The sequence below is a fragment of the Vanellus vanellus genome (assembly GCF_965231255.1).
Source record: "Vanellus vanellus genome assembly, chromosome: 26".
Classification (NCBI taxonomy): Eukaryota; Metazoa; Chordata; class Aves; order Charadriiformes; family Charadriidae; genus Vanellus; species Vanellus vanellus.
This window is the reverse complement of record NC_138931.1, coordinates 2,282,173-2,305,098: the sequence shown is the minus strand read 5'-3', so window position 1 is coordinate 2,305,098 and position 22,926 is coordinate 2,282,173. Positions and strand designations below refer to the sequence as shown.

The following is a 22,926-nucleotide window of genomic DNA, read 5'->3' as shown; positions in this document are numbered from 1 at the left end:
CTGCCACCTCTGCCATGTGCCACCGCAGTGTGCCATGAGTGCCTGTGCCCCGTCATCTCTGCAGTGTGCCATGAGCCCCTGTGCCCCGCTACCTCTGCTGTGTGCCACCTTGCTGTGCCAATGGCCACCTCGCCCTGCCACGTGCCACCTCGCACTGATGCTCCCGCCGTGGACCACCGTGTCCTGCCCTCCCTGCCACGGGTCCCCGTGCCCCGCCACCTCTGCCATGTGCCACTGCAGTGTGCCACGAGCCCCTGTGCCCTGCCACTGTGCCACCTTACGCTGGTGCTCCTGCCACGGACCGCCACGTCCCGCCACCTCTGCCCTGTGCCACCTCGCCCCGCCATGCGCCACCTCGCACTGATGCTCCCGCCGTGGACCACCGCTCCCTGCCCTCCCTGCCACGGGTCCCCGTGCCCCGCCACCTCTGCCCTGTGCCACCGCAGTGTGCCACGGGCCACCTCGCCCCGCCACGTGCCACGCTGCACCGCCGCTCCCCCCGCGGACCGCCGCCCCCGTCCCCACGTGTCCCGCTCCCCCCTGGGCGCACGCGCGGGTGGGCGGGGCGTCGGCGCCGCTTCCGGCGGCGGTGGCGGTGGCGATGGCGATGGCGGCGGCGGGGCTGGTGGGGCTGGCGGGGCTCGGGGAGGGGGGGGGTCGGCTGCGGCGGCGGTGGCGGGGCGCGGGGTCGGGGTCCCCCCGGCGCCCCCTCAGCAGCCTCTCCCCGCGCAGGGACCCGGCGAGGCCGCCGCGGCCGCTCACGCTCTGTCGCTGCCGGCTGAGGCCTTCGGCAACGATGTGAGTACGGGGGGGGGGGTCCCAGTCCAGGGGGGGTCCCTGTCCTGGGAGGGGGTCTCAGCCGTGGGGCTGTGTGTCCCCCTGTCCTGGGGGGGTGTCCAGCCTTGGGGGGGGATCCCAGCCTTGGGGGGGGATCCCAGCTTTGGGGAGGGGTCTCAGCCTTGGGGGGGGTCTCAGCCTTGGGGGGGGTGTCTCAGCCTTGAGGGGGGTTCCAGCCTTGAGGGGGGTTCCAGCCTTGAGGGGGGTTCCAGCCTTGGGGGGGATCCCAGCCTTGGGGAGGGGTCTCAGCCTTGGGGGGGGTGTCTCAGCCTTGGGGGGGGTGTCTCAGCCTTGGGAGGGTCCCTGTCCTGGTGGGGGTGTCCCTGTCCGGGGGGGGGGGGGTTCCCCTAGCCTTGGGAGGTCCCTATTCCGGGGAAGGGGTTGTCTCAGACTTCGGGGGGTCCCGGTCATGGCGGGGGGGGGGTCGCTGTCCTGGTGGATGTCTCAGCCTTGGGGGGGTCCCTGTCCTGGGGGGGGATGCCAGCCTCTGGGTGGTGTCCCTGTCCTGGGGAGGGGTCTCGGTCCCGGTGGATTGGGATCACAGCCCAAGAGGGTCCCAGTCCTGGAGGATCCCAGTCCTGGGGGGGTTCCAGCTTAAGAGGAGGGGATGTCCCAGTTCTGGGAGGGGAGGGGGGATCCCAGACCCATGGGGGTTGGGTCCCAGTCCCAGTGGGGTCCCGGTTCTGGGTGAGATCCCAGCACCAAGGGGGGTCCCAGCCCCCAGAGTGGGGGGGTCCTACACAGATGGGGAGCTTTGGGGTTTGCAGGTCCATAGCATCACCCATGACCCCCCCCCACACCATCACCTGCAAGCTGTCTGTCTCCTCCCCCCATTCCCCTTACCCCCACGTCCTCCCCCAAGGGGAGGAGAGTGTCCCCCCGGGATGCACAGCCCTGCCTGACCCCTCTCCTGCCTCCGCAGCCCCGCGTGGAGCTGGCCTGGGCCATGAAGGCACACCAGCACGCCCAGGTCTACTTCAACGTAAGTCCTGGGGAGGGGGGGGCGGTCACAGAGGTGGTGGGGTTCACAGGGACATGGGGTGGGGGGGTCACGGTTAATTCTTCAGTCTTCCCGTGTAGCTCATCTCCTCCGTTGACCCCAAGTTTCTGAACCTCACCAAAGTCGATGATCAGATCTACAGCGAGTTCAGGAAAACCTTCAGGGATCTTAAAATCGACGTGCTGGACCCAGAAGAGCTCAAATCGGAGCCTGCCAAGGAGGTAGGTAGGGAGCAGGGGGGGACACACACATGAATTTTGCCCCCTCTCACCGGACTCCAGGGATGCAGCTGCTTCTCTCCCCAGAAATGGCGCCCGTTCTGCCTGCGGTTCGAGGGGGTGGTGGAGGACTTCAACTACGGCACCCTGCTCCGCCTGGACTGCCACAAAGACTACACCGAGGAGAACACCATCTTCGGTGAGCGAGGGCCGGCGTGGCATGGCACGGCACGGCCAGGCTCGAAGAGCCGTGGGGCAGGCTAGAGCCAGCGCCGTCCCTACGAGGAAAAGGGAAAGGCCGAACCCACAGATCTGTGGGTTTAAGTTTTTCCTCTCTTCTCTTTTTTTAGCCACCAGAATCCAGTTTTTCGCCATTGAAATCGCTCGGAACAGAGAGGGCTGTAACAGCGTCGTCTACAGCAGAGCCAGGGAGCCGGTGGGCGAGGAGGCGGCGTCGGGGTGAGGATGGGGAGGAGGAGGGGCACGAAGCCCCCGGTGCCCGCTGCTGGTCCCTGCCCTCCCTGCTCCTCCAAATTCAGCCTCCATTTACAGACTGTAAATAAATGTTTTGGAAAAAAAAAAAAAACACGCCAAAAATAATCCCTTGTGCTGCAGGTGTTGAATGGGTTATTCCCTAGAACTAAAACGCTGCGAATAATGCTGAATCCACTTCGATTTTGGATAGACCTTTGCCTGGGGTAGACCCCGTGCCAGGGTACAATCTACCCACACAAATCAAATACGCTGTTTTAATCCCCCTCCCCTTTAATTTGGGAAACTCCCCCCTCCGCGGTGTGTGCAGGGGAGAGCTCGGGGCGCAGGCGATGCCCAGGCAGACACGGCTCAGTAGAAACCATTGAAGTTTTATTTGCAGTCACAATGCTTACACTGTATGCAGCAAACACCCTTACAAGTCAACCAGCAATCTGCTCACGCGAAAAAAGGACCCAACACACAATCGCCGGAGGAAAGAAAACAAAAAAAACAAAAAAAAAAAAAAAAAAAAAGAGAGAGAGAGAGGAAAATAAAATTAAGAGTAGGTGGTGTCTGGGAAGAGAAACTGAAGCCCTAAGGACCGAGTGTCTGTGGGTAGAGCTGAGCAAGAGGATGCACACGACTAGCAGCAACAATAGTGGAAAAAGTACAAGGCAAACAGGTTCCCTCCCCCATCAGCTTTCCTCTGAAAGTCAATTTTATATCCAAAACATTTATTATGGTGACTTAAGAGAAAAAAAAAAAAAAAACAACCAAAACCCAAAACCCAACGGAATCATTTAAAAGGGGTTGTTAAATACTTCATGCTAGGCAAACCTTGTTATTAAGAACCCTCCGAGGCGGCAGGTTGGCGCTGCTGGATCGGTCCCAGCACAGGCGTGCGCTGCCGCGAGCTCCGGAGAGCGCAGCAAGCTCACCCGCAGCCCGAGCATCCCACGCAGGCTCTGCGCGGCTCAGATGGAGGGCGGGGGGGGGAAAAACAACAGAAAAGGAGAAGGCAGAGCGAGGAGAGTGCCGCTGGGCAGGGGTCTGGAGGGAGAGGGAGGGAGAAGAGGGCCCTGCGAGAAGCGGGTTGATGAGGGGATGGGGGAGAGCGCCTACTGCTACACCGGGGGACAGGAGAGACACCCACGAGCAAGCACGAATGAAAAGATCACGCAGCATGGCTTAGAGTTCCTAATAACAAGGGCAAGACGGTAACAGGAAGTTGTGATTTCAAGGGGCTTAATAAGAAAAAATATACATTTGGAATTTTACAATGCCTTTTTTTTGTTGTTGTTGAATTTTTTTTCTTTTTTCCTTTTTTTTTTTTTTTTTTTCTTTTGCTTCTCTCTACACTTGTCACTAAATATATCTCTGCACTTTCACACACCCACCCCTCGCCCAGTAAAGCTTCAGGCCTGCAGGACACGCTTTCCTCACTCGCATACACAACCCTCACGCCAGCACCGGTGCACCAGGACTCTGTAAAAATTTCAATCACACTTGTTTTTTTTTTTTTCTTCTTTTTTTTTTTTTAAACTGAGTCAATATAAACCTTGTTCAAAATGTTATGAAAAAATGTACATGTTTATACAAGGCAGGCTGCAGCAGAGCGCTGGCGTTCCACGCAGACATTCGGGTAGGGAGACGCTGGATTCTTGCACCTGGCTTATGCCCTTCCACCCCCTCCCATGGAAACAGAAGTACCCTGCCCCGGTGAGCTCAACAACCCCTCCTGTTCCCTCCTCCCTCGGGACGTGGAGTACGGCCCAAAGCGAGCGCCGCAATCCAGCCCTGGGGAAGAGCAGGGATTAGAAACGCCCTCTTTTCTTTCCATCGGAAACGGTAACCCCTCTGGGCCAGGCCAAAGAGATGCTGCTCTATACAGGTGGAGTTGGGAGACGTCAGCTCATCATGTCGTTGCTGTTCACACCGTAGGTGGAGTTCTTCATGGAGTCGTTCACCTCCCGCCTGAACGCCGACAGGTTTTGTGTAAACCTAAGGAAAAGGCAGAGCAGCGTGTTAGAGCAGGGGGTTACCCGTTCCTCCCACGTTTTGATCTCCACAAGGACCACGGACCCTCTAGGCTGCACTTCTGCATTAAGCTACGGGCTCGGCACGCCCCGGGACGGACCCACAGCACATCCCAAGACCGGCCCAGCCCCACAAAGGGGTCTCTGGCCCATACCGACCTGTCCCTGTTCTTGGTTAGGAGGTTGCGTTCGATGCCTTCCATGAGGTTCTCAAAGCAGAGGTGCATCGCCTGCTGTTTCTCCGGAGGCTGGCTGTTCACTATACTGTTCCTCAAGTCAGAGAAATACTGCGGGGGAGACAAGAGAAGGACGGGTGAGTTTTCAGAGGAATAGCCACCTTGGCTTTGGGACAGGCGTAACAGGCTCTCGGGAAGAGAGAGAAAAAGCGTTGCAGCTCTTCAAGTGACTTCTAGTGCCCTTATGAACCAAAGTGAATAGGATTGCTTAGCGCCAAGGCTGCTGCGGGGGAGGGCTGGACACCCTTCCCTCCACACACCATCTCTCCGGTCCCCGTTTCCCAACCACCTGCCCTGACACCGTTCTGCTCCCTTCGGCCCGAAGGCTCCAGCATCATTCAAGCCCAGACAGCTCCTCCAGCTGCGACTGGGGGTGGGATGTTTACCTTTTCATTGAGCAGTATCAAGCCAAGCAGAGGCCGAGACATCGACCACTGGTTCCTGCAGTCCTCAAAGATGATAATATTCAGCACTGTTGACAGCATCTGGAAGAGGGAGAGGGAGAGGTTTAAAACCAGCCCTTCCATCCCTGCTCTCTCCTCACCATGGCACCGTGCAGGCTCAGGAGGAGCAACGATTCACCTTTGATGCTTCCAGTGTGGGAGCCTCAATACTACAAAGCTCTCAGCACCATGGGACAAGAGGAGGACCTGGAAGCCCTCGTGAACCGGTGGAGAACTTCACTGAAGGCATGCGGAGGAGGTGCTGAAAGCTGTTAGGATATTTATTCCTGACAGACTCCATCCTGCCCCAAGGCAGCCAGGGGAAGATTGTCTCATCTTTACTTAAATGAGGCAAAAACAAGTGCTTAAATGCAGAGAGCACGTGTTCTGGTGTCCTGGGGAGCTTCCTCTAGTCCACACTAGAGGTGTCTGTGTTCCCTTCCACAGCCTCCTTTGGCTAAAGCCAACATCTAACCTAGCTGGTTTGGAAGATGCAGTTTCTCTTTTTATCCTCAGAAAACACAGCTTCTATCCCCAAAAAGCCTGCTTTCCTTTGCATTTGATCTACCAGCAAGGGTGGGACAATATTCCCTGCTTTCACGTGGGAGTCACGCTGACACTTTGACAAGTACCAGGGAGTGAGGTTGGATAACACCATCAGAAATGCACCGAGCAGTGCTGTTCAAAGCAGCACAGCCAGGCGGGAGGCATATAGAAGTGTTTTGCTATAAGGTATGGATGTCCAGATCCCAACACAGAGCCCTCTGGAGCACCAAAACCTCTCTGAGCAGTCATCCGTCATTAAGTGACACACAGGTTCCTAAACTACACGGTACGCATAGGTATATGCTGAGCTAAGCCTGACCTAAGCAAGGAAAAAAATCTCAGCTCGTTATTGATCCTTTGCCATCGCAGATGCTCCTGACCCAGAGAGAAGACAAATCCCAGCAAGCTCTGTGTTTATCAGAGGTGTTGGGGAGGGAGGCAGGAGACAGATGGCAGATGTGCTACCAGCATATAAAACTCGATTATCAAATTCAGCCCGCAGAGGCCGTTCTGAAGGCAGGCGTGAAGGGCGCCAAGGCAGCACATGCTCCGACAGGCTGCAAACCCCAACTTTCACGTGGTCCCAACACGAGCGCCACAGCAGAGAGATTGTGCCCATATCCTGAAGTCTACGCAGAGCCTTGTTAAGCACGGGGACCCCACGGTGCCCACTCTGCTGTGAGTGTACATGTACCACTGAATTTTTCCAGGGATTTAAACAAACCCTGATTTATTTTTTTCTTAAAGCAGAAGAGTGCACACTCTCTGGCTGAAGATGTTTCCTGGCTTCATTTCTATGAACTGCCAGCACTGCCCATAACTGTATTTCTCAAAAAAAAAAACCACAAAACCCCCCAAAAAGATATAAAAGCTCATTTTTGGCTACTTCCTTTCATATCTGAAATGCAAAAATGGTGTTCCTTGCGCAGGGAGAACCACGGCCCTGAAGCATGGCTTTGAATTAGACCTACCATACGATGAATGTGTAGGAGAGATGCAATACTAGCAAAAAAAAAATAATCCTTTTTGCTCTGGAAAAGCCTGGGGCTCTAGAGCAGGGAGCATGCAGCCCCCACATGACATCATGCTAAGAAAATTCAGGGCTTATCGGGGAGTTTACCGTGCCATGCCACAACAAGGCCCTACGCCTTCGGTCTTTACCTGCTGAATCATCTCCGGGTGCTGCTGCATAATGTGCAGGAACCGGTCGCTCTCCTGGGTCAGAGGTGTGGTCCTCTTCTTGGTGCTGCGAGACAGTTGCTTGAAGAGATAGGTGACAATGTGGTCCAAACAGGAGCAGCAGCCTGTGCAAACCATGGTGTCTGCAGGAACAGGGAAGGGGGAGATATTGGGGCACCGCCAGCATTTCCCTGCTCAGATGCTGCCCAGGGAAACACCATCATTTATCTGGGTCCTTCTAGGGACTTTGCGAGCAAGAACCACCTAACCCTAAACAGGTCAGCAACTTCCTCATTGACATATTCCTTATTTCTAACGTTCCAGCTTTAACAGAGCTGAAACTCCTCCACCCATTCACATGGTATGTCTTAACTTGTTAGCCTGAAATACTGTGTGTTAAAAGCTACCAAAAATCTTTCCTCACTCCCAAATCAAAGCCCTAAGAGCACAACAGAGAACAGAAGTAGTTACCTAGTGCAGTGAGGCCTTCGGAAATGGAAGAGAGAATATACATGATTACATGAGGCTCCAGACTGGCTATAAAGTTCATGTGGTCCTGGGTTAGAACTTCCAGCAAGGAATAGTATGACTGGCTGAGCTTGGGATAATCCTGCAGAGAAAGGAAGAGAAAGACTTTTAAGGCCTCGTGGCTAGCCTGTAATCATCAGTTAAGGCTTTCTGCTAGACCCAACCCATTCATTAATCACCTGAAAACTGCTTACCGAATCTCCTGGAAAGAGAACAAACCAACCTCTCTCTCAGCATAACTCATGGGCCAACATATTTTCCACCCTTCTCCCCCACCAAAAGCCTTCCAAACAGGCTCTGGCAACAATGGTCCAGCAGGTTCCCAACACTGTTTTATCAAAACATCTTTCCCCACTGCTTCACTCTTTTCTAAATGAGGAGCGTTGGCTGACGAATGCCAGTGCTGGCGATACAGATACAGGACTGACTCTCCAGGTGTCCATGCAGAATGCCAGATCGCATGAAAATCAACACGCGTCGTGCTGGGCTCAGCAGCCCACACTGCAGTCAGTGCCACAGACCCCTCCGCAGCCCCCAGACTCAGGGGGGACTCTGCTGGGAGTCCTGCTAAGTGGCCCCATCTCAAGAGTTGCATTTGAGCTGCATGTCTCAAGAGTTTGGCTACTGGTATTATACTAAATCAAGAAGGTGCTGAATGCAGTCACAGAGATGGCAACAACTTTCAGGTCCTGCTATGGTAATAAAACAGAGAAGACTTGGGACGAATATATGCTGCCCTCTCTCCTCGATATTTTGCCAAGTAGGACTGCGCTGATAGGGTCTCAAAGCTCTGCCGCATAATGGATTTCTGTATATGAGGTCTGGATAGGAGCAAGACGCTGTGGGTGAATGCCTTCAGTAAGGAGGTTGCGCTGTAACTGCTGATGCATCGAGATCTCTGCCCACAGGCAATACAGGGAAGAACAATCCTTTACTTGCAGGAAGTGTTTTTCAGATAGAGGAGGAATTATTTTGGTAATTGCTGTGCTGAGACTTGGAGCGTACCCCGCTGCAGAGCTGAGCAGCAGGGCTGCCCAGCAGGCCCCTGGGTGCTGAGGTTACAGCCTTCACGCAGGACCTGCCGCTGCACATTCCAGCAGCTGTAATTTCCTACCGGTCTGTGCCTATAGCCGGGGTTCCAGGAAGTGGTACAAGTCCATTTGTCTCTGTGATTAAAGTATTCCTTTACTGTATAATCTTCCAACCCTGTCGTCCCTAGCCACGTGTTTACACTGCTAATCGCAGGTGTCAGCTTACCAGAAGGTCACTGTGAGGGATGGAAAGCAGAAGCTTGATAAAAGTTTGCAAGGCATTGTCCAGTGCATCATCCCCGTAGAGACGGAAGACCCCAAAGTTGACGTAGCTCCCGCTCAGTGCAGCCTTCAGCATAGAGAAGCAGATGGAAATCCCCTTGAGCTTCAAGGCATAGACTTGATCCTTTGGGACCTCCCCAAGCGTTAGGATACGATTTCCTGCATGAGCACAGAAGCGGACTCAGTATTTCAGCAACCACATCCAAACCCGTTCTCCCCCAGAGTGCAGGAAAAACAAAAGTAGAGCCATAAGGAGTGACTGAGAAGTCAGCCACAAGCACCAATGACTTATTCCCCAGCTGAAGGGTAAGGAACCCACTACAAGTTAACAGTGTGGCTCTACTAGGAAACACGGGAGAATACAGCTGCATGTCATTTTGCAGTGGAAACAGGACAGCACAAGGACAAGATTGCTCTCCACTCGCTTCCCAGGGTTTGCCCGTGTCACCTTGCACACTCACAAGGGGCTCAGCTGGGTTCCTGCTCCTTGCTATCATTTCCTTCCTCATTTGCATGGCAAGCACCCTGCCCCTTCTGCTTGCCTGCCTACCCAGCACTTCAAGCAGAAGCATCTCTCTGTATCTAAGCGTGCATTCAGCAAGCGATTTGGCACTGCTTCCCAGCCTGGGCTCGCTCTCCGAGCTGGCAAGTGCCCCAGCCCTCACTCCCCACGCAAGCGGAGGAGTCAAGGGCAGACCCAGGCTGCCCGGATCCCACATGCTGGATACTCACCATACGTAGTTATCATTTTACTCGTTTCTCGGAAGAGCAGGATGCCATTCGGTGAGGACACATCAAACTGCAGCCGTTGGGATCTAACGGAAAGACAGGGAATAAATTGGAGCTCAGACATACCTGGGCGTAAAAACAAAGCTAACACTCCAGCACCTCCTCGCGCTGCTGTCTACTGGGGCATGCTCCTCCCAGTGCTGCTCCCCAGAGCTCAACAAAATGCCCTGATCTGATGGAGAACACTGCTGTTCATTACCAAAGCCTGACAGGACACAGCCACTCAGGGACAGAAGAGCTCTGCTGTCAGAGAAGAAAGGGCCTATATTCCACAGACGTTAGGAATATTACAAGATTGAGGGTGGAAATCCTGTCTTGGCAATAGTCACTAGGCTACTGTACACAAACACAGCGAACATCTTGGAAGCAGCATTGTAGGGCAGGCTGACTAGCTCCTATTCATAACATGACCAAGAATTCAGAGCTTGGCATTTTTTCCCCCTACAGTGAATAGATCTTACAATTGAAGCGCAGCGAGTTGTCCAGTTCACCTCCGAAAAATGAGTGGACGTATTCCAGTAAGGATTGTCCTACCGCAAAGATGCTGCTTGGATGTGGCAAACAGTCCGACAGAACGGCGAGTCAACTCTCAAATGATTGTGCCTGAACCTTGTGTCCCTTCCACTCGGCTGTAACAACGGTCCCTTCCTACAGGGCTGTGCTCAGCTGGCTGTAAGCCAGAGCAACATCTTGGCAACCTTCCACTGCCAGATTAGACAGCTTCTGAATTATCTGAATAGCGTCAGAGGTACCTCTCTGCTGGCAAAAAGAGCTGATGCTCTAAAGCAAAAAGTTGTCATCTGGCTGCCAGACAGAGCAACACTCATTTCAAGCAAAGGTTTTAAAAATTAACATGAGTTGCCTGCCTCCATCTTACAGTGCTGTCCTTGAAAACAGACGCTGAACAAATTCAGTGTTTATTGATCGTGTCTCTTGGTTTGACTGAGTCATGACACGACTGATATCTGAACTGTTAGATTTTCTTCCCTACTGAAACAAGGCCAGTTTCCCCCCTGTCCCCTTGGCAGCCTTTATAGCATAAATAGACTGAAGCAGAGAAAACACAACTGGACACCAACACCCACACAAAGACGGAAGCAGCAGACAGGCGCAAATCCCTGCCAGTTTTCAGCTGCTGGAGGTTCATACCTGTTATGTACCAACTCAGCCATCAGTTTGAGGACAGGTGTAGTGCAGGCTGGGTCATGGTACCAGAGTTCAATCGCCCGCTGTAGGATTGGCATGTAGGATGGGTAGCTGCAAGGTGAAAGCTAAGGAACTGTGCTGCTTTGCATGAAGAGAAAAGGTCACAACTTCTACCAAAAAGGCATATTTTGTGTACTGCACTCAAAACTTGCAAAGGAGCTTAATTAACAGAGATGCTGGGGTCTGCTTTATCACAGGGAAAAATAATAATAATAATAAAAAAAATCTTAAGTCCATTGAAGGAGTTGCATACACACTTCTTACACTAGGAGAAAGCAGAACCAAAAGGGCTTTGAATGAAAGGGATGGCAGATACAAAGATCCGTCACTGCAACAGCAGCTGACCTTCACCAGCCAAAGAGAAATCCAGAGCCCAGACACGGTGCTCTTTGCGCAGCTATGCTCTCACCAAGAGGACAAAGATACCAACTGCTGTTGGCTTCAGTGAGCGAGAGGAAAGCTTTTGTTGCTGCCGAGACGCAAGCATCCCATTAAAGGCCTTTGTGCTTTACAGGTCAAATCTCTTTAGGTCCATTCAGAGAAACCCCAACAGTTCAGCTTTGAGCAGATTTCTAGGTTGATTTGGTTGCAGACAGACCAAGTCAAATCTATTTCAGGGCTTAGAGACAGGACACCGAGTACTATAACAGTGAAGAGAAACCCCAGTCAGGATTTAGCAGGGAAAATAGGCCATTTGGATGCAGTCAGCCAGAGTCCTCCCCTCTGACAGACGGGGTGACTCTAGGTTTAGGGCAACAGAAGGATACATCCACTCAAACAGCATCATGAAGCTGGTCTTGGCATTGAAGGCAAAGGCTATTCCCCTCAAGTCTCTCACCAAACCAACCAAAGTTCTCTGTATTGCAAAAGAAGAGATATGTTAAAACATAACACACGTAGGGATCTCTCCCTCCCTGGCTCCAGCAGCCCAGAGCTGCTTCCCTTCCTCCCATCCCAACAGCAATATAGCCTTTCTCTGCTGGATGCCGATCCCTGGTTAGACAGTTCTTCCTTTTCAGTGCCAGAAGTCCTCTTTAATTTGAGCCAGAGCAGTGACTGGGTATTTCATTCCCAGAAGATGAGGCTCACTGCTTCAATTGCGACCTACACCTAGACCCCCTGGGATACAAGGCACACCGTTGCTTCCCCATATACCAAAAGAAAAGCACCTATCACTCCAGCATCTACTTGTCTCATTCAGAGGGCAGAATGGCTCTCCCTCTGCAGGAGTTACTTGTCCTCTCCTGTCTGTCTGAACTGAAAATGTCAAAGCCCCTAAGGGAAAGAGTAGGGAGAGCATGAATAATAGGGAAGGTGCTGCCCAACTTACTTTTGCCTCTTGTTCATTGAAAGTATTTGTGCTGAACATCTGTGCCACAGTCTCAAAGGCAGCTGTGAGGGGAAGCATGAACTGCTCATACTGATCTTCATCTTCCCCTGAAAGAAAAAAACGAAATCAGGAGGAAATAGACTGCACATCTCTGCAGTACTGCCCGTGCTAGACACTCAGACATTGCTCTCCCACAGAGCTAGAGGCAGAGAGACCACAGGTTTCCAGAGAGGTGATCTATCACTGCCAATACCTAACTTAAGAGAAAAGACTTAGAACAAACCCTGCCACCTCAGGAAAACATTTGGAATGTTATGAAGGCAAAATTTAGCCCCAGCCTGGGGGGTGTGCACCTCTGGAATGCCCGCAACCAGCAACACAGCATCAAACCACTCATGAGCTTCTTTCCCCTCCTTTTTCTGATGCTATTTGGCTTCTCCCGTTCCAGCATCCTTTCCTGCAGGAGCTTACAGCTCCCTAAACAGCAGGGCCTAGCCTACTGCAGAGCCCAGCATCCAAACCACAAAGTCCCCATTTTGCTCTGGTTCCCAGGAAGAGATCCGAGTACCTAAATCCACCATGAGAAGACGCCCAAGTGCAGTGTAGAACGTAGTCCGACATCTCATGTCAGTCAGGTTGGACTGATTGTTAATGCCGAGGAAGGAAAAGTGCTCACTCTGCAAGGGGAAGAGAAGAGATGAGTTAAAAGGGGAACCACCACCTTGCATGGGCCCCCGTACCCAGGGCTGAGGATCCCTCATTCCCCTTTCTAATCCTCAGCCTGTGCAAGGATGAGCAGCAGTGAGCTGCGCAGTTATCTTGCTAACCACTTCTCATCTGCCAGCCATCTCGGAGAACAGGCCACCAGAGGGCAACAGGCACCGCGCATGCACGCCCCGGAGCAGCGTCCTACCTGCTGGCAAAGATACCAGCGATCATCTTTCATCTTGGAATTCCCCAGGACCAGATGAACAAGAAGCCTTGCTTTGCCTTCGCAGCAAAGCAGCAATTTTCCCCCCCTTACTCATGGGGACCCTTCAGGCGATAAGGTTGCTAAAAAACAGCCCTCTGCAGACAGGTCCCCAGTTACTCTGCCCACGTGCTCCACAGAAACAGTAGCCCCAGACAATGCAGTCTGAATGCAGCTTCTGGGTCAAACACAGGACGTGGGACTGCCTGCAAAACAGTCCCTAGCTCAAGGAATACAGCGCCTCGTTCAACCAGTCAATGCAAACCTTCTGATGTGGTGCTGGGAGTCCTACTGCTACAGCATCGGAGCATTAAACGATCACGCGCTCCCAGAGGCGAGTCAGAAATCTGATACTTTGCTGCTGGCTTCTAGTTGCTGATTCTAACATTTCTGATTTCAAGTCAGCATCCCAGACCCGCGCAGGGAGTACCGGACCGGTAATGACCAAGGAATAAAGACTGCTATCCTGTCCACTGCAAGTGACGGCACTTCTTTCAGATCAGCGCTTTTAGAGTGAATGCCGAGGCACCAAAATGCTGATATATTTTGCATTAAATTGCAGAAACAGTGCTCGCTGCTGTCTGCCTGCATGTGCAGCAGTACCAGCTCTCTCCCACATTTCACTCTGGAGATGGCTGTCTTTCAGGGGAGAGTAAAGCGACCCCCACATTAACCCTTCAGGGATGAAAGGTACGACATAATTACAGCCCCTCAAAATTGAAGGACGGGCTTTGAACAAAGAGAGATGGAACACAGACCACATTTTCTAAAGGCTCATCTAGCATCATCTGGGAGACAGGTAAACTTCAAAAGTGTGTTCAAGTGTTAAAACCAGGGGATTATCTCAGCTGCACAAAAGGCAGATGGGAGTTTGCTGTGAGACGAAAAGCAGAAGGTGAAAGGACTTACCGTGTGATTGTTCAGCATGAACTGTACGGCGCTCAGCTTCACCAGCTTTCTAACACTACTGTATGTAAAGGGGGTGTTAAGGAAGCAGCAAAGTCAGCAGAAAACTTCTTGCAATGCTTGCAAAGCACTTTCCAGGGCAAAACTGGAAGGGGACTTACGTCTATATTATTCAATATGTTTTAGCCTCTCATCCATTTGTTTCAAGAGCAACCAAGTTGCATACATCTCTGCTGTACAGACCTGTGGTCACCATTTTTATTTACTCAGTCAGGAAGAGCAAGTAGAAGACCGTAAGACAGATTGAGACTGTAAACAAATTAATTGTGGATGGTAAGCTACAAAGCAATTATGATCCAAAATAATACCCCCCCCCACAATATTGTAGCCATCAAAAGCTACTATTATACTACAGCAATTCAACACCCAGGTAAGATGTTGACCAAGCACTCGCACTCTGCCCTTCTCACTACTCCAAAGGTGAAGCAGTTCAGGAAGCTGTTACATGCAGAACGCTCCTGTTCCAGCCGAGCATCTGGTTCACTCTTCCCCCTTCCTGAGGTTAAAGCGTCCTGCACACCCAACAGCTCTTCTGAAAAGGATATCCAATGGAGAGGTCATTGAGCAGCTGCAGCGTCTTGGAGGTGATAGGCTCGCATCGACCCCAGTACTTCAAGTTGGTGATGCTAGGGAAGAGGACAACAAGGATGGATCAGAGGGGTTTGCTCTGCTTCCCCTTTGCTGTGCGGCGGATTCTTACAGTTCAAAAGTCTCCCAACATCATCATCAGCTCCACCCTCCACCGAAACCACAGACATCACAAGCCACAAAATATTGGTATAAAATTACTGTACTTACATTTGGTTGACTAGAAAATTATCCTTCAGATAATCTTCACTACTTGGGTCCCAAGCTACACTGGCCCATACCCAGGCCCTTGGAATTCTGTGGCACTCCAGGGCTGGTTTCTGCAGCAAGGGTAAGAGAATTCTGCGGCAGTGACTACATGCAGACGTATGCAATTCTGCACCTGCACCATCCACTGTCAGCTGCAGAATTCTAGTAGCCCTTGCTTCTTCCAGGAGAGCCATTTCACCCCTTGGGGATGACGCGCAGCTGGGGCGCGTGAGGGTAGGCAAGGCCCCATGCACGTAAAATTGGGGCGATGCTAAAGAAGTGGAAGGGGAGCTGGCGGCTGCACATCGCCAGGCACACGGCACTGGGCGTCAGCACTGGAGCTGCTGAATTGGTTCAAAATGCTAACAGAGGCTGCCAAAGGCATGCCAAAAAGCCAGTCGACAGGTTTCGTCTGGAGGAGAGCTGCCAAGGAACGGGCCGAATAGGGTGCCTACCAGAGTGGAAGAATTTTAAGAAAAGAATTTGCACTACTCTGGTACTGAACAGCACAATTTGCAAAGAAAACCTCTGAAGGAGCAGTCCCCTCCCCATAGAGCTTTCGTGGCTGGTGATTGCCAATAGTCAAGTGATAGGGCACGAGTGCTTGAGGCTGTCCCCTCTCCGACTCTAGTTTTACTAAGCAGGCACTGGAAAGAGAATCCATTATCATGGTGTACAGCTTATTTTTGTGGCTCCACGGTGGATAAATCAATCCTGGATATTGTGCGTGACTTAAGCCCTGATAAAAGCCTGTAATTCTCTCGAGTAGCCAGATGTTACTAGTTTTAGACTGAACAACACTCCCTCATATTCCAGTTTTGCTGGTTGCACCTTCAAATAAACCCTGGAATCTCTGATGCTGGCAAGCAGGAACACTTACATTTTTCCTATGAAGACACTCAGGACCATAGTCTCGTCATTCAACCCCAGGACCTCTGAGAGACGGCGGTAGAGCTGGAGGGGAAAAAAATAACACCAATTTAAAAGCTGTGAATAAAACAAGTAATGATCAAGGATTATCTGTTTTTCACTTGCTCTCCCTTTGTGGCACACGTGCCTGGGAGCGTGTATGCTCTGGGCTTTCCCAGATCAGTCAAACGATGCACAGAGATGCTTGTGATCTGATCCAGATCAATACTTGCCCTAATCACTGCCACCTCTTTTCTGTCGCTAGTCATAGCAAGTTCAGATACTGTACACAGAAGATGGGCACTTGCTTTTCCTAGGGAAAAGGGACATAACAACTGTGCTCCTCCACCTGCACCCACACAGAGAATCTTAGTGAATCTAAGCTCCTTGTCACATCACTGCTCCAAAGTCTCTGGGATGGGGAAGGAAATACATTACTGGAAAGGAAGAGAACCTAATTCTGGAGTGATGATGTTCCCATTCTTTAGGTGTTTTTTTGTTTGTTTTTGTTTTTTTTTTTTTTTTTTTAAAAGTATTTTGCATCTCTAAAGATGCACTAAGGCATTCAAAGTCCAGTATATCTACAATTGCCTTGTGATGAAGAAAATGGATATTTATCTTCCCTTTAGAGCCAAGGAAGCAAGGCTCGGGTGCTAAGCTCAGGCTCCTCACACGTGTATGAGGTGGTGCGATCACACTCTTGCACAGCTCTATAGGCTTAAGGGACTCATTTGAAGTCACAGCAGAAACCTGGCAGGCAACAAAACTGAACCCAGGTCTCAAGTTCTAGGCTGTCATAGTCACTGGCTCCTTCCCAACACATACAGAACGTTATTTCTAGAACAGCTCAGGGTCTGCAATATTAACACGGGACACGTATCTAGAAAACACAGCAGACACGTCTCTTAAATATTTTCAGCTACAAAGAAGAGAAAACAAGTAATGCCACTAGCTTTCATTTAAAAAGGGAAGCTACTACTGGACTTTGTATCACCAAAGAGACTGATTACCTTGGAAGACTTCTGAACCTGATCTCCAATATAGATCTTCCGGAACTGCTCAAAGAAGCTCAGCATGGCAAGCTCCAGCTTCTCATTCCCAGCCTGCGCTAGACGAGAGTCCGTCAGGTTCATCAGCTGCAGCACTCTGGAGAGAGGTGGGAAAAAACACACCTTGTTGATGGACACGGTGAGAAATGAGGGATTTCTGGCACGTGGTGTTGTTTCCGGGCTGCGTACAACAGGACTTTTTACTTTCTGTGGGTATTGCCGTTCTGGGTCAAGAACTGATAAAACTGATAACAAAACACTGACTAGGGCACATCCCTCTTCTGTGCAGGGCTATTATAAGGCTTCTATATCCCTTTTAACAGGGATGCAAGGCCTTGGTTTTAATTTGCTGGAGAAATCAGTTCCGGGTGCTTTAGCACACTTACCCAGCGACTGGTCCATCATGTTCTCAAACCCACCTGCAAAACCACTACCTGCTCCCTTTACAAGGGCCAGACTCTAAACGACACTCCCAGTGAAGTTTGGCTTTTGACGGGAGCCCTGCAGAAACAATGCTGTCACCGGTGCACGGGCTCAATGAGCAGACCTTGCTGGCAAGGAAGGGGTGGAGGGATTTTTAGGGTAAGTAACACACATGCAGCAAAACAAAGGGGGGGCAAAAGCAACGATACTCTTTTTGGCAAGTGTCACAAAACACAGAGTGGGAAAGAAGATAAAACGTAAACAGACTTCTATGAAAATCTACCATATGTGTTGGCATTAAAGGTAGCTGAAATACATACAGGGTCTCACCCTTTCCTCTTCAGTAACTCATCAGCTACATGGGCAGCCAGTGCTTGATGTTATCTACAGGCTCAGCAGCAGGCCAGCTTCCATACATTCACAGTATAGCTCATTTACTACCTTAGCTTCCAAGCAGAGCAATTAGGCTCTGGGCCACAAAGTGTTCAGTGTGACTCAAGGTTGATCATGAGTAGTAAGCTACATGTTCTCACATCCATCAAATAAAGCTTGCACTGGAGAGGATTTATAATCCCCCAAATCCAGCGCGTGTTATAAGTATAAAAAGACAGGATGAAGTTTTAACGATTGTAGAAGAACTGCAATATTCATAGCGTATTTATAGACAAAACCCGCTTCGGCTTATTAACTAGGAAAAAGACTCTTCCCCCCACCCCAGCAAAGAACCATCATGCATTTAGTTCTACCCCAATGCATGCATTTAAGCCCAGTATAATTCCCCTCTTACATGCTCTTCCCCTCTCATTCTCTTTCTTATAACCCAAGATTTCCCAATTTAGCCAAGCCACAGCAGAAGTTTGCTGCTTGGCTTTAGCCAGTGCCGCCAATCTCTTCTTTCAGGATGGCCAATTCCACAGTTTTCAGTGAAAAGAGGGGAAGAACATGGTGGCAGCTTCACAATAGCAATTCTTTTGTTGACTTCAAGAGTGGTGCAACTTGAAAACAGTCAGCATCCCTACCGACAAACCAACTCGCCATCCATCGCATCCTGCTCATCCGTGCTGGCGAACGAGACCCTACCACCAATCACTGCCCCGATAATATAGACGAGCCACGTCAGGCGCCCTGAAACCAACAGAGGACATCAGAACCAAGCACATCACACGTTACATGGAGGAAGCTGAGGAGATTTGCGTTTTATTTTGGCAAAGACAGGATTCACAAGGAGTATCTTTTTGCTTTAGTGCCCACCCATACCAAAATTACTCAAGTTTCCACTTGGTGGAGAACAGGCACAACTTTACTAGAAAAGAAACAAGAATGCCAGGTCTGCCTGGAAGATTTTCATTATTTAAAGCTGTTTCACCGCAGAAAGCCACTTTCTTGTAAAGCTGTATTCTATGTATTGAAACATGTGCAGATGCCAGCAGGCAGCGTTTATTCTTTCAAAGTACATGTGGCTGGTGGAGAAAGTCAACATCATATGGAGTTTTGCCCACACACACACAAAAAAAAAAAGCGTACTGTGTTAGATCAGACAATACTGTTTCAGAAGGAATAGTTTCTAAACTTTTGTTGATGCACCCAACTCCTCCACGAAAGGGGAAGCCAGCTACGTTATTAGAGAGGGGCATAACACAGCTATACCTGAGCCTCCAAAGGAGGCTTCTTTGTGGCCAGTGTTAAGCAATTCCTAAACCAACCAGCTGTGCAAGTACAAAACCTCCACGCTGAACCCACCCAGTGCTGCGGACAGACACCGTCCTTCAGACAGTGGCACCAGCTGAAAACCCCACTCCCAGTTACTCATTACCAACCACCAGCTGGAGGTTTCTGCCACATCGCCAGCAGGGAGGTTCAACTGAACACTCCCTATCCTGCCTCAGACAAAAGAGGGATGGGTTCAGGCAGGGCTGACCACCTGTGGACGGGGGAAACATCCTCATAACTTGTCTCTGAACAACTGGGCAAAAAGATGCACTAAATTTCCCCCCAAAAGGAATGGAATCAGTTGTAGGAAAGCAGTATCTTCAGCCAGTGCTGCTGTGTGCGTTGGGGGTGTCTGTCCACAGTCAAAAATATTCTACACCATACGGGCACCTCCCTGCGACAATATTTGTGAGATCTGCCCCCCCATTTAGGACAGGCTGAGAGAGTTGAAGGTGTTCAGCCTGGAGAAGAGAAGGCTCCGCGGATACCTCAGAGTCCCTTCCAGTCCCTAAAGGGGCTCCGGGAAAGCTGGGGAGGGACTTTTTACAAGGGCATGGAGTGATAAGATGAGGGGGAATGGCTCTAAACTGGAAGAGGGGAGATTCAGATTAGATATTAGGAAGACATTTTTCACTGTGAGGGTGGTGAGGCACTGGAACAAGTTGCCCTGAGAAGCTGTGGCTACCCCATCCCTGGAGGTGTTCACAAGGCCCGGTTGGACGGGGCTTGGAGCAACCTGGGCTGGTGGGAGGTGGCCCTGCCCAGGGCAGGGGGGCTGGAACTAGATGATCTTCAAGGTCCCTTCCAACCCAAACCATTCTGTGATTCTACGATTTATGGATTTCACCAGGAATGCAGGCTTCTGAAATGGTACTTTTGAGAATGGGCAACCTACTGCAAGCTTGCAGGCCACAGTTCTCCAAACACGCTCACCTTCCTGTACAGCAACGTCCATGGGGCTGGCGGTGGCACTCTGCAGCAGCTCCTGGTAGGACTGGGCCGACTGGTCAAAGAGCTGCACAAGCAGAGCACAGGTCTTCTCATACTCGCACCGGCCGATGGTGGATAGCTGATCTAGCTGCTGTTGCACCAGGCCAGTATCATCCAGTGGATCCTCCAAACCATCCCTAAGCAGCAAGAAAACAGATTAGGAAAGGACTTAGAATGCAGAGATAGAAATAAGCATATGATGTTATAGGTTAGGCTATCAGTAGAGGATGCTTTCCCAGGCATACAGCAATTCCAATGGCTAAAGTCTCTGCCTCTACTATTTGTCGTGATGGAGAGCTACACAGACCGACGTAATCACCTGATTGTTACTGCGGCTGTAAATCAGAACAGCAGCAGTGGTTCAGGTGGAAAGGCCATAAGGCCCTGGGATGAGTAAGCTCTTCTTACGTCTTTAACATTTATCCAGGTCTTTGAACAGTGTCAAGAACAAGGTCTCTGTCTGGTTGGCTTTGTGTAACAAAGCTTGCCATCTTTCTCAATGTTTTTGTTGCCTTTTCTTCTAAACACACTAACCTTAACACTAAGTTTCTCACAAACGCCACAACTAGCTAAACCTGCTGTTCCTCCCTTGCATTGTTAGATACCTAAAAAGGGATAAGCTGATCAGTCTTCCTGGAGAGGCATCATTTTTCTATATTTGACCATTTGTTTTCATCAAATACAAACACACATAAGGTGGAATTCATCCCACACAAATTCAGGCACTGCAAAAGAGTCCCGTAGGCTGCCCCTACACTCAAAGGAAGAAGAAGAAGAAAAAAAAAAAAAAAGATACTTTTGGGTATAATTTGTGCTATCACACAGCAGAGATCTAAAAATTAAATGCATCATACTTTGCATACTTATTGATCTCTGCTACGATGGCAATTCAGAGTGTAAGTGTTATGCTGCGGATGTATGATGCCAGGTAAGAGGAATTCTACCCATAACATGTCAGAGACCACTCAGGTCAATCTCAGCCGTTTGAGAGTGAGCAAGGTCTAAAAAAAACCCAGCTTAAAAAAAAAAAATAAATCTCTTTTTTATAAGAGACAGAATACGTGATTTAGGTAAGCCTCCCTTAGAAATCCTTCGGTGACTCACAAAACTTCCTGCAGGTGTGGCCATTTTAAAAAGAAAACTCAGAAGACACACACGCTAGAGCCTTCTGCGTTAGACTCTGGTGGCAACAAGCAGGAGCGCTGCCATCTCTCTGCTTTTCTTACCTCAGTATGATGTGCACAGATTCCAGCCTGGACGTGATGTAAGCTTTTGTGACTTCTGGCGTGTACGTTTCGAGCATGTGAGGCTCTGTGGCTTTAACGTAGGGCACTGATGCAGCCAGCCGCTGCCACAAGCTTAGGAGATAGTGAACGCTGTTCGGCGCAAACTCCCAGTGCTACCAGGAGCCAAGAGAAAGAAGAGGAAAGGAAACCAGCGAGTTATGGCCTTGATTGTTTTACCCATAGTATTTTGACTCATGTAGCACTAAATACGGCAACACATAAGCACTTTTAATGATCCGGTTGCCAATTTTAACAATGAATTTCAGTTCACACCTGAATTCAGTGGGCATTATCAGCGTTCAGTAAAGACTGAAAGATAATCCCAAGTTATTTTTTTTATATTGTATATACGTATATATACACATGCCACATGTACTTGTATTTATATTTTTTATATTATTGGCTGTGTAGCTAAGCCAAAGCCTTTGGTCCCAAACTACTGCCGAGCTCCTACTGTAGCATGCTGCAGACAGCTCCCCAAACAGAACGTACAGCTTAAAGCTGTTTTCCAGATAAATATTAAAATTTAACAAAGGCATTATGTAAGCTATACAAATTTTTTAACCATATTCTGTGCACGGGTATAGTTACAAGCTGTGTACCAGTGAAAAACTCGTTGGGAACGTGGCACGATATGAATATTACTAGCAATCCTTGCAACTGCATTTTAATAGTGAAGTGATGCATAATTCTAAAAATAAGCCTTATTTAACAAGGTTTTTTTTCCCCCTGCTAGGACATGGAAAGACTCTAGAGGCATAGCAACCCTGCCTTCCCCCACATACTGCTCCTGTTCCATTCAGTGGGAATTCACAGAATAATCAATGCTACGCTGCAGGATTCTGTCACAGAGTCTGCAGGGGTTTTTGGTAAAAATAACATACAGCGAATTAAGGGGCAAAGAACAGACAAGAGGCTTATAATTTTGTTTCAAGGGAAGAGGGGCATAAACACCCATCAAGGGTAAGTAAAACCACTTTGTACCTGCAGGCTGGTCACGGTGAAGTTGGCAATGAGTCGAATGACCTCAGGGTAGTTCTCCACCTTCACCAGCTCTCCCAGCTGGTAATTGCTTTTCAATCGGGCCAGCAATCGGCAGAACTCATGGTAGTTATTTGGGTCTGACAGACTCTGAGAGGAGAAAAAGAGGAGAAGAATTGAGAAACAGCAGTGCTCCGCAACACATGGCAGCCAGCTACAAGAGGCGCAGATTTATGGTGAAATGGTAGGAAAAGGAAGAGCAGCAAGATGTTGCTCCCTTCTCCCCCGTGCCACAAGTGGGACATCAGAAAGTATTTTTGGCAAAGAAATTTGATGCAGAGGAAGCAGAGACACAATTCCACTGACTGCATCTGAAATACTCACCTGTGGGTTTTCCAGTATTCGTTTAACTCCATCAACGAGATGAGATAAAAACTTTGCTCTTTCTGCATTGTTGAAGAGGGATCTGCGTACAGAGGCTATCTGCACTAAGCAGGATAAAACCTAAAAGGGGCAAAGAGAATAAACAGAAAGGGAAGGATTAGAACAATAAAATGAACAGCACATTTCCTGTTCATGACGCAACAAATCATTTAAGCCTGATGCTCCTTTGCATGCTACACAACAGCTCCTTCACTTCAAAAGAGGATTTGAGCTTACAGCCATCATC

At 50.0% G+C, this 22,926-nt stretch overlaps 2 protein-coding genes across 3 annotated transcripts in view; one reads left to right on the top strand and one right to left on the bottom strand.

Moving 5' to 3' along the window:
- Nucleotides 1-573: 573 nt before the first annotated feature.
- PBDC1 (polysaccharide biosynthesis domain containing 1) lies at nucleotides 574-2,660 on the top strand. The gene is made up of 6 exons (XM_082495676.1): nucleotides 574-625; nucleotides 733-798; nucleotides 1,760-1,819; nucleotides 1,918-2,058; nucleotides 2,143-2,254; nucleotides 2,406-2,660. The coding sequence occupies exons 1-6, from the start codon at nucleotides 602-604 to the stop codon at nucleotides 2,516-2,518; spliced, it is 516 nt and encodes a 171-aa protein (XP_082351802.1). The 5' UTR covers nucleotides 574-601; the 3' UTR covers nucleotides 2,519-2,660.
- A 178-nt stretch (nucleotides 2,661-2,838) lies between these two features.
- XPO7 (exportin 7) overlaps nucleotides 2,839-22,926 on the bottom strand; it is a 50,522-nt gene continuing 30,434 nt past the window's right edge. For both annotated transcript variants that reach the window (XM_082495669.1, XM_082495670.1), the window contains exons 9-28: nucleotides 22,641-22,760; nucleotides 22,260-22,406; nucleotides 21,216-21,388; nucleotides 19,933-20,126; nucleotides 18,309-18,414; nucleotides 16,828-16,963; nucleotides 15,789-15,862; nucleotides 14,617-14,697; nucleotides 14,015-14,078; nucleotides 12,704-12,812; nucleotides 12,136-12,242; nucleotides 11,573-11,661; nucleotides 10,749-10,856; nucleotides 9,543-9,625; nucleotides 8,755-8,969; nucleotides 7,441-7,579; nucleotides 6,952-7,112; nucleotides 5,188-5,286; nucleotides 4,725-4,852; nucleotides 2,839-4,530 (exon numbers count right to left, since the gene is read on the bottom strand). In XM_082495669.1, coding sequence (XP_082351795.1) covers nucleotides 4,437-4,530; nucleotides 4,725-4,852; nucleotides 5,188-5,286; nucleotides 6,952-7,112; nucleotides 7,441-7,579; nucleotides 8,755-8,969; nucleotides 9,543-9,625; nucleotides 10,749-10,856; nucleotides 11,573-11,661; nucleotides 12,136-12,242; nucleotides 12,704-12,812; nucleotides 14,015-14,078; nucleotides 14,617-14,697; nucleotides 15,789-15,862; nucleotides 16,828-16,963; nucleotides 18,309-18,414; nucleotides 19,933-20,126; nucleotides 21,216-21,388; nucleotides 22,260-22,406; nucleotides 22,641-22,760 — 2,427 coding nt within the window. In that variant the 3' untranslated portion in view covers nucleotides 2,839-4,436. The remainder of the gene's footprint in view (nucleotides 4,531-4,724; nucleotides 4,853-5,187; nucleotides 5,287-6,951; nucleotides 7,113-7,440; nucleotides 7,580-8,754; nucleotides 8,970-9,542; nucleotides 9,626-10,748; nucleotides 10,857-11,572; nucleotides 11,662-12,135; nucleotides 12,243-12,703; nucleotides 12,813-14,014; nucleotides 14,079-14,616; nucleotides 14,698-15,788; nucleotides 15,863-16,827; nucleotides 16,964-18,308; nucleotides 18,415-19,932; nucleotides 20,127-21,215; nucleotides 21,389-22,259; nucleotides 22,407-22,640; nucleotides 22,761-22,926) is intronic.

Coding starts and splice junctions, on each gene's coding strand:
- PBDC1 (XM_082495676.1), top strand. CDS start 602: ATGGCGATGGCGGCGGCGGGGCTG. Junction 1,820..1,917: donor ACGCCCAGGTCTACTTCAAC/GTAAGTCCTGGG, acceptor CTTCCCGTGTAG/CTCATCTCCTCCGTTGACCC. Junction 2,255..2,405: donor CGAGGAGAACACCATCTTCG/GTGAGCGAGGGC, acceptor CTCTTTTTTTAG/CCACCAGAATCCAGTTTTTC.